This window comes from Punica granatum, unplaced genomic scaffold, assembly GCF_007655135.1.
Source record: "Punica granatum isolate Tunisia-2019 unplaced genomic scaffold, ASM765513v2 Contig00059, whole genome shotgun sequence".
Taxonomy (NCBI): Eukaryota; Viridiplantae; Streptophyta; class Magnoliopsida; order Myrtales; family Lythraceae; genus Punica; species Punica granatum.
In genome coordinates this window covers 53201-63940 of record NW_022204063.1, presented here as the reverse complement: position 1 = coordinate 63940, position 10740 = coordinate 53201, and the positions used below count along the sequence as shown (strand labels likewise).

The 10740-nt window shown below is 38.8% G+C and overlaps 1 protein-coding gene across 3 annotated transcripts; it reads right to left on the bottom strand.

Moving 5' to 3' along the window:
* Nucleotides 1-269: 269 nt before the first annotated feature.
* Nucleotides 270-8119, bottom strand: LOC116189992 (ATP-dependent 6-phosphofructokinase 5, chloroplastic-like). Of its 3 annotated transcripts, XM_031519660.1 has the most exons (14): nt 7541-8119; nt 7318-7408; nt 6612-6685; nt 5684-5795; nt 5120-5215; nt 4911-5012; nt 4738-4812; nt 3966-4106; nt 3481-3597; nt 3300-3404; nt 2634-2714; nt 1939-2067; nt 1379-1443; nt 699-832 (listed from the first exon to the last, which is right to left on the bottom strand). In XM_031519660.1, exons 1-13 carry the CDS (start codon nt 7861-7863, stop codon nt 1417-1419), a joined length of 1473 nt encoding a protein of 490 aa, XP_031375520.1. In that variant the 5' UTR covers nt 7864-8119; the 3' UTR covers nt 699-832; nt 1379-1416. The 3 variants fall into 3 exon arrangements, with proteins under 3 accessions (XP_031375518.1, XP_031375520.1, XP_031375521.1); XM_031519658.1 differs by lacking the exon at nt 1379-1443 and having other exon boundaries at nt 270-832; nt 7541-8118; XM_031519661.1 differs by lacking the exons at nt 699-832; nt 1379-1443; nt 1939-2067 and adding an exon at nt 2080-2202.
* Nucleotides 8120-10740: the final 2621 nt, after the last annotated feature.

Below are 10740 nucleotides of genomic sequence, written 5' to 3'. Positions count from 1 at the left end.
ATCACAGCCTAAAAGTAACTTCTAGATTAGGAATAAAAACAACTCCATAATTAACAAATGTCTTAGCCCTAAATTTGGGAGAGACAGAAGCCTCAAGTCCTAGCAGCAGCTAGCGCAACAAAGACCTTACCATCCCACCCTTCCTTTGAAGCAACAGTAACTTCGTTTTGCTGCTTCCGATCCCTGGCGCCATGAATAGCGTTACCCCGAGCCAAGCCTACCATAACCTCTTGCCAGTACTCAGATGACGGAAAAGAAAAGCCCAAACAAACATCAAAAACTGCTTCCCGTGCCAATAATGAGTATTCTGCATGAGCTATTAATGATGAACAAAGAGGAACTGTTCGAGTAAACTCATGTTACATAATAAATTGTGTTACTCCCAGGGAATGAATGACCCCTCATTCCCATCCGACATCATCTGCTGTCCAGGGTTAAACAAGATGGAACATAAATAGCTCCAAAATTTGCTTAACTCTTTTAAGTCGCAGACAGGATTATTCCCCTTGCTACCCTCAGCACACCGACAATTGAGTGACTGAAGGAAATGCAACAATGATGGCACCCAATTCAATTATTTTTATGAGCTGAGCTTTCAGTCTTCTATTCACCAAATATTTCAATGTTGAAGACAATAAAAAGGGCGCTCTGGACTTGAAAGGTCTCAGACAAAGTCGGGCTGCCCAGTAGAGGTAAGGCAACGGTGCCACATTCTGCTGTTTGGGTCGACAGCCCTCGGGTAAGATATGACTTCTGGAATGGGGAAGTAGATGTAGTGAGTGTTGCATATGCCTACTGTGATGCCGCTGTAACCTGCAAAAGCCCCATGAACCTGCCAAGAGAGAGAAGGCAACTGGATTTGTCATCCATTCTCCAAGTGCTACCATATGAACTGCCAAGGTAGTTAAGCATTTCCAAGTAATACCGGACAAAGAAAAATGCTGGAAAGTTGAGTTAAAATTTGTGAGGAGTAATTTGTATGAGGACCAAATTGAGGTCATTCCATTAAGGTTAACGCCATAATTTTAACCATTGGAAGAATCAACTATGCTGGTGAAATTAGTCTGATCAGGTAAAGTTCATTTCTAAGAAACTGTCAAGGTAGTTAAGCATTTCCAAGTAATACCGGACAAAGAAAAATGCTGGAAAGTTGAGTTGTAAAAACTTGTGAGGAGTGATTTGTTTGAGGACCGAATTGAGGTCATTCCATTAAGGTTAACGCCATAATTTTACCCATTGGAAGAATCAACTATGCTGGTGAAATTAGTCTGATCAGGTAAAGTTCATTTCTAAGAACTCCCAACATTCTAAGAAATGAAATAAAGAGATCTGTTGATCTTTGTGCCCTGAGGGCACGGGTAAAAGATAAAGAGCTAACTCTGATTCCACCAGATCTTTTAAGATGAGAACTCTCAGTCAGTGCTTTGTAGAGCCACAGAGAATCTGCATATTAATAAATAGCAAACTAATGCCCTTTATGGTTTGCCCGGACACATGATATAAAGACCCAACAACCTAACGAAACAAAGAAAATTAAAGATATAGAATTCCCAAACATATTGACATTAAAAAAGAAAAAGATAAAAAAAAAAAGGGTGGCAATCACCACTATGCCTAGCTTTTGAGCTGATAATAGAACAATTACAGCAAGTTGAGCTCGAAGAGACTGGGAGTCGGCTAAGCTTATTGCCACCAAAACCAAGCATCTCACCGCTCATAGTCAGCAAGATTTAACAGATGAAAATAGAAATAGAATGCATGGAACAATGAAATGGGGATGTCTGTTCATATCACAAATCAGTAAGGGAAGTTTCCAAACTTTAAAAACCAAGAAGCAACCAACAGTTCAATAAAATAGTAGGAAGCTAAAATCAGGAAAAGAAGACTAGATTGCTGATTTGTGGAATACTAATTAAAAAGGTGAGGAAAGAGACTCACAGCGTTTTGGCCCAAAACGGTGCAAAGAATGCCGTCCGATGCATTTGCACGGCAAGCACGGATCATGTAAGTGGGGTCAATGTACTTCACATCGGCTGGAACACCAATCTCCTTAAAGTACTTCTTTGTCTACAAAAGATAAGCTGTTCAGAACTCCAAATCCACCATTCCTCAAGATTGGTACTGCCATGCGATTTCTATAGCTATTCATCAGGTCAGAGGTCTAGGGGTACAACCAGAAGAATCAGAACCCCATTATGATTGCTACAAGATACAAGGATTCAGCTTTAGAATTTTTAAGTGGTAAAAATTTATCTCTTCCCCCACTTTCTTCCTTTCATGAAAGTAATTGACAAATTGATGAACTTAATTTCTTCAATATTGATGATGAAAATAAATGAAGAATACAATGTGAATACAATGTAGTAAATTACTAAATTCTTCAAAGCTGATGTGCGGATAAAATATTTAGGGTAAGAAGTTTGAATGAAGGCTATGTAAAGAAATATCCCCAGAGTTCGGAATTTGGTGAACTAATGCGAAAGAGGCCAGGAAATCTACAAATATCAATTCTGCACCATTGGTGCAATTTACTCACAAATAATCACAGTGAACTAAATACCACTTGCCTGGTCATATCCAAAATTATTGCATGTTACAATTTTCTTAATAAAAGAAAAATTGCAGAGACCAACCTCCTGTTGTAAATGCACTCCAATGTCTCCCAGTACAGTATTTCCAGATGCATCTCTAGCATTGGTTTGCTCAACAAAATTCTGCAACATAAATGATCCACTTTTATTTCACAACCTCAAATAAGGATAAAATATTTTGAGACAAATAAAACGAACAGAAAAATAGAATAGTAATTGGTTTTCGGGTGAAGCCCAGACACTCATCATTAGAACAAGGGAGAAAAAAAAAGAATAATAATCGGTAGGATTCCCGAAATATTATTTGCTATCCGAATAATTATTTGCTATCCTAAGTGATGAAGACAAGACATACACATATCAGGATGACTTATTCGACAATAGCACAAAATGACCCTCTATCTCTACTCATAAGTTTCAAGTATGTAAACTGGGAAAAAATGTGGATGAATTAACACAAAAACATGCCACGCCAAGATATAAACTAGGCCCATCTCCATCTAGTAATTCGAGCCACATTGAGCCTGATCATCTAAAGGGGCAAATAAAGACTTGCCAAACTATGAGATACCAATTTTGAACAGACATAAAACCTTTATGTGAAAAATGAAAGATAACAAGTTATGAGGAGAGGCAGACTGAAATTCATCAAACAAGAAATAAGCCGGGCATATTTCTAGTAAGTGCACTTTGGATGGGGGCTCTCACCTGCCCAGCCCCCTCTGCTACGCAAACAACAGCTGACCCTTTTGTCTCAATCAGGTACTTAAGGTGTCTCAACACGCCATGAGGACCATGTAAATGAAAAGGTACCTGCCCAGGCAAATGTTTTGTTAAAAAATATTACATGTTTATTGGACAAATCTCAAATAAAAATATCTCCATATACCTCTGGAATCAGACAGATATCGATCTGTCCACTAGCAAGGGAAGCATGCATGGCTATAAACCCACTGCTCCGACCCATCAGTTTAACAATTCCTATGCCATGGTAAGCACTGTGAGCCTGTCACAACAATCAGGGAAAAAAGATTATGGCTATTTTACACATTACAAGCAAGGTAACTCGTTGTAAAGCAATTAGAACAGGCTGATTTAACGTATTGGATACATTTGGCTGCATTGGACACATTCACAAAATGATGGAAACGATCACTCAAAAATTTATAGGAGATTGTGATCTTCTTGCTTACAAGATAAAAGATGACCAGGAACCACTATTTATGGTACATATTGATCTGGAGCCTATTGACTGTGTATTTGCATATTCTCTTTTAGTATACACTCACCAGTTCATTTCATGGAATTCCAGAATGTAACAGTGAGGAAAGAAGATCTACGGAAACAAGAGGGAGGTAATGGATAAGTATATACTTCAATGTATGCAGAATTTATGGCCCGTTGCGCTTCTTCAACTGCAGTATCGAATCCAAAAGTTTTGTCCATCAACAATATGTCATTGTCTATAGTTTTTGGCACACCCACAACAGCCACCTTTAATCGTCTTTTGCGGCACTGAAAAAAATACATAACAGAGAAGAGCATGGGAAATGAATGGATTGAAGGTGGAAATTGAAGACCTAAAAACATCTACAGGTCATCAAAATATAACACACTTTAAGCTACACCTAAAATATTCAGGCAATGAGAAAAAGCACTTTCACCATACTGGATGTAAAAATAGAAAGGAGGAAAAAGAATAACCTTGTTGATTAACTTGGAATCAATTGGTGTAAGGTTTCTAAATTATTGAATGGAGTACTGATTGCGTGATATAGGTGAAGTGAGCATCAACCCATTGCAAACTTAAAAATACCTTGTATAATAAATGACAATAAATAAGTTGCACATGTCCAAACTGTCAAAAGTTTATCGAGGAAAGCAGTTCACTAAAATCCTCCAAGATTTCACTCAAATTTCATAACCAAAAAAAGGTTCCACAAGCTTAAGATCTACTTGTAATATCTATACAAACTGTTAAAAATAGACAATTTCAAAGTGAGGAATCCAAAATCTCCCTCTTAGTAACTGGATAACCTAAAATTGATAATTTATATGATTTCTTCATAGATTTTCATGCCATACTGTACAGAAAATGTTCAGCAATCCATTTTTTCAGAAGCAAATGCCAGAGAAGTAACCACACCTCATTGTGTATCGCATTGGCTCCAGCATGTGTACCATTTCCACCCAACACAAAAAGCATGTTTATTCCTCTTTCCTGAGGCCAATTTTCAAATGCACACACATCAAGATACTTAACAAGCCACTCAAGACCTCCAAAGGAATGGAATATCTTAAAGCAGGATGCTCAACAACCTCCATACTGTCCACGATTTCACTTATCCCAGGTCCTCCACGTGATACCCCTAATAAGCTTCCACCAGAAAGATGGACATTCTGAACAACTTTGCGTGATAGCTGATCATGAAAGATACCTAAGCAGATTAGTCAAAATATTTTCTTAAACAAATAATAAACTTATGGTCTACTAAAACCCAAATTAATAAGGTAAGGAAAGCACTCACTGGCATTTCAGTTAATTCATTGTCGCTGAAACCACGATAACCAAAAGGTATCCCAACAATCTTTTTGACCCCATAAATTTCCAGGGTGATAACAACCTGCACAAGATAATGGTCAAAGGAAGTCAAAATGCAGTTGGGGCATATGCAGAAAGCTCAGCTCTACTTTACCCTCAAGACAGGAAGGATATTTTGATAATGAGCATCCGGTAAACGAGATGTTAAACCTATACTGAATTGTGGTTACTAATGATAACAAGGAGGGAGGAAAAATTAGAACCTCTATTCACTAAAGCATTTTGTTATTTTAGAATTGAATTTTAAAACCTGCCTATAGCAATAACTTCTGTGGACTCAGATATCTTAAATGAAAAATGCCTTGTATGAACATTTTAAACAATATATCATGTACTTATGTGTCATAAATAAAAGAAACCAGATCCCAAGGAATAAGAGATTCTACTAACCAACCAATTATTTCCACAAATACAAATATCAGGAAATCAGGAAACCTACAAAAGGACTTCAGAAAACATCAAATAAAAGAAGTTTTGCCTATGTGAGAACCTGTCTGATGACATCATTGAGACCAGGGCACAGTCCTCCACAAGTAACAATTGCTGCCTTAACTTCTTCTGGCTTGAAATAAATTTCCTCACGAGGCCCAGCTCGGTGAACCCTTCATTTTGAAAGTTTCACAACAAACATCACCAGGGGATAATGGAATGATGTAAAAACTATGTGGCAGTAACCATTTAGTTACAAACTACACTTCTTACAACTGCATAGAGAGATTACTACATGGCAGCGTCCATTCCATAACAAATTGATCTAAAAGACAATTGATCTGATCATATTTTTAACCCTAAGAAGACTCATAACAAGGGAAAGGACATCAGAGTGCACTAAGCAGAGTGTTTATACACCCTGCAAGAAAGGAGAACAAGTAGTGCACAAAAGAAAATTTTCACAAGAATTGGATTCCATTATCTGCTTCCTTTATGCTCATTGGTGTGTCGGAATAAGACAGTGGCAAAAGAAAGGACTTTCAAACTGCAATGGACTAAATTGGGGCTAAAGGCAGGCATCTCTTTAAGCTATATTATAACAATTTATACTCCAGATTGAACTTGTGGCCATCCATTTCCACTGTCCAGAGTTATTACTTTCTGTACTTCATAAACTAATCAGTTACATAGGCTTACTTTACGAGGTAGTTGGCACAATCTTAAGACAAAACACTTTTAAAGATGTATTTGATCACTTCATCAGATCTAAAAGAAAAAGATCTCTCAAATATAGCAGTTCCCAATGTCATTATATGCATATCCAGATTCAAAATTCAATTCTAAGTAAAGGCTATAAGTAGACCAGAGAATATCTAGGTAATAGAAAATTATACTGCTTCCAATTCAAGAAATAATAATACTACAAAGTACAGTAATATGCTATAACCATTCACATGATCCCAGGAATGCTGAAGGGGAATCATTACCATTGTTCAACCCAAGTGCAGTCGGGATCAATGCACTCGGCACCAGCTGATGTAGGTGATGAGTAGTGAATAACCTGTTCACATACAAATTATGAATTTGAGAGTAACCATCAGACAGATATCAGAAGCTCGGCATTCGCCTAGTGCAGTCGGGTATACAGAACGGGCAAGAAAAGAGCTCCCCCGAAAATCACTGGAAGTAAATATGGGTTCGAGGGTGCTCATTTGTAAGGGGGTAACATAGCATAGTTTGAGACATCTATGAATGCATCAGAGAAATTCATTGGTCAATAGATTATCTTATTCTTCTTCTATTCCCCCCTCCCTCGGACTGCGAAGATTATCACACAAAGTAGCGCAAAAGGTACGTTTTCCATAGTGTAAGTTCACGTTCTAGGCATGCTGGGTGTTGGTAATTTCAGGACAGATGTCGAACAAAGAATACATGAAATTTTGGCATGTTCAGGGTGACTGGGTGCCGTAGCTCTCCCGAGAAAATAACTGTGAGAATCATAAAATGCACGACCTTACCAGACTCGAGACGTCGAGCCACAAGATGACTCATTCAACTTATTTCAGATAATAAATGGCGGACGATATTTTCTGTCAGAGACCGATGACGATGATGATGATTTCGATGATAGCAGCGGCAGCAGCAACAGTAACAGTCATAATGACAACAAACAAGAGAAGTGAAGTGAGTCACCTTGAGAAGGACCCGGTCGCTATTATTGATGTAGCCGTGCCACTTCTCATCGGAGGGGTACCAATCTGCAAAATCCCCCGTTACCGGAGTCCTGCTTTTACCAAAAAAGAGGAAGAAATTATACACCAATTCTCCTGATAGAGCAAACGAACCTGACCCCAAGAGAAAACAAACCCGACAAACTGAAATTCTCAGTAGAGAAAAGAAGTCGAGGGAAAGGGACCTCATTTTAAGGCAGAAGGTGGAGGGGATGGTGGGGGCATCAGGGAATATGTCCGTCAGGTGGGGGAGTCTGAAGCGGTTCTCGAAGTCCCTCTGGAACTTGGGCTTCCAATTGGGGTCGCTGAAGTCGATCTCTTGGTGATGATAATAACGATGATCTTGCTTCTGGGCATCGGACTTGACGGCGAACTTTGCCGGGGGTATTCTGCGGCGGGGTCTGATGGGAATTCTCGTAGTGGGTCGGGGGCCGCGGCTCCGCTTGTTGTTGGGATCATGGAGTAGCTTGACTTTCATGATCGCACCTGAGTGCGAGAGTGCGTCCATTGGAGTGTGAGCTCAAGCGGAGATCACGAAGCGACAGAACACGGACAGGGAGAGAGAGAGAAGCTGATGACCGAATTATGGAGGGAGGGAAGGAAGAAGAACAGGGAGTGAGAGAGGTAGTGGGGAGACGGACAGAGATAGAGAACCGGACAACGGCAGTCACCTTCTCCGGCTGGAAATTGGAACTTTTGTATTTTGACTTTCGTAATGCTTCAGTCTGTCTCTCTCTCTCTCCCCCCTTAACAACTCCGGAAAGCGAAAATGATTTCGGCCTTGTCTTTCTTCTCTCTGTTTTTTTTTAATTATTTTTTTTGAAAATACGGTACTGCGCCCTAATGCATTAATAGAAATTAATGATTACATGAGGGAGGTATGATGGCTCATACGATATCACCAAATAGAATAAAATCGAGCCCATGTGGGCAGTGGCTAAATCTATGAGCATCAACCGGTAGCAAGAGTGCATATTGACCCACCAATATGCACATTTATTACTTTCTCGATATACATGCTCCACCATTACAATCCAATAGCAAAATAATAAAGCTCGGATGTCTCTGGTGATTGCATCATTAGCCCCGACATGTTCTCTGTTAGACCGTAGCAATGAGACAACCACCTTGGAATCAACCTGAACAATAACCTTCCTTGCACCCAACTCCCACACCAACTCGAGGCTGATCTTCACTGCCTAAAGTTCGGGTGCGACGGATATAGCAATGCCTATATTGTGATGGGCTCACGAACCAGAACGGGGTAAGAAAGAAGGGTGGAGGGTAGAACTAATAAAACTCACCCGATAAGATGACTCGCCACGAGTAAGAAAAGTCAGGTTTGATTAACCACGCTCAATGATGAACGATAAGAATCGGGATTTTCGCCACTAAACAAATGACTTATTTACATAAGAAAAATAGAGGAAATGCTCCAGACAATTTCATTTAAAATATTCATCAAATTCGTTTTTGAGATCTCCTCCTAGCATATATATATATATATATATATATAAAAGACAAACACCTCCCTTGACTCTAGAATAAGAAACTGACATATATTCTCCTATAGATTTCTTTCCTAAAATAGAATAAGGAAACTATCTGAAATAGGAAACCTAAGATTACTGGCTCAAGCTAATATATGAAATAATATCTAATTAAGAGAAACTATATTATAGTAATATAGGAAACTTAAAATCTAATTAAGCCAAATTTTTGTTCCCGAATCTTCTAGAATGCATATCTGGTCTCGAAAATTCGTATACATGTTGGGCTGCAATCTGAAGCACATCATATTGTGAGCAAACCCTCTCAGCCAGACGCCATTTGTGGCCCCGTACGATACCCCTGGCACTGGCCGGTCTCAGATTGCCCGTAGTCATACCATTGGTGTTTAACTTCAGCCAACCCTCATTCGATGCAGACGAACCCACCATATTTCTTTATTCTCTTTTTAATTGCATAATACGGTCCAAACTATATTGTCATGTATAATATAACAAGGGTAAAAGACACTACCGAAAGAAATGGAGAAAAAGACTCATTTAGTCATCCCACCTCAATGTTTAATATTTTTGTCACTTTCATCCTTACCCTTTTTCAACCAATATGGTCTTTAACTAGGGTGAAAGTGGTTTGGGTTGGTTTGGGTTTTCCAAATTTGGGCCAGTGCACTAAGGTTTTGGGTTGGTTCGGGTTGAAGAAATACCTACCCATAAGGATGAAAGTTAGCTAGGAAACCCAACCGCTAGTAGGTTGAATTATTTGGATTGGGTCCTTGACTAACCCAAAATTTTAAAAAAGAAAAGAAAAGAAAAGAAAAATAGAAAACTGCCATTAACACAAAGAAGAAAGAGAGAGTATAGTAGCCCTCTCAACCCTAGAGGAGCAACCTTGAGCAAGGATGTACACTTCAAGGAAGAAGATTCACACTACAAGTTGAAAGAAAGGAAAAACTAGAAGAAGAAAAGAAAAAGAAAAGAAGATGAAGAAGGCAAGTCAACTGATCTCTGTATGGGGTCAGTGGGCTACTTGGGGTCGACCCCTATGCCACCTCTCTCTTTCTTTCTTTTTTGTCATTTATTTATATTTATTTTATTAACTCATACAAAGCGTCTTTCCGGTGAAACTCAATTTCTGGGCATCCGTCGATATTTTCGGAATAAAACATTGAAATTGAGAAATTCAAAAAATAATCAGATTTATGAGAATTCCAATTTGCATCGACGGAGATTGAATCTCGATAAAAATCGATCTTGAATCTCTGTCACTCGTCGATCGTAATTGCTTGATTATTTTCGAAGTTCAATCTTTTCAACTGGATATCCAAAAATATTATGGGACCACCATTGTGTTCAGATAAATTCATGAATTGATATTACGTAGAAAAATATTTTTTGTTCCCAAATATCATCCCGAATTTGAAAATTGAAATAAATGCAGGTAAGATTCGAAATTCTCATATTTTCAATCGGATATCCGAAAAATAATCCGGGACCACCATTCTCATCTTTACGCAAAAAACATTCTTCAATCGACTTTGACGCGCGTAAGGCCAGAAATTCTTGAGACCACCATTGCGTTCTGAAAAATTCAAGAATTAGTATTATGCTGAGAATTAATTTTTGGTCTTGAGTTTTGTTTCAGATTTTGAAAAATAAACTTGATGCGCTTGAAACCTAAAATTCTTGTCTTCTCAATCAGATATCTGAAAAATGATTTGAGATCATCATTGTTGTACGGACCCGAATCTGGACTCTCGTCGGGGCCAGCACATGCGCTTTTGGATCCCACGGCTTGGGAGTGTCCACCTTCCCGGGGATACATGACGGACACGCTTGAGAAGGAGTCGCCACTTATCATTTTATGACTCGAAGGTCGA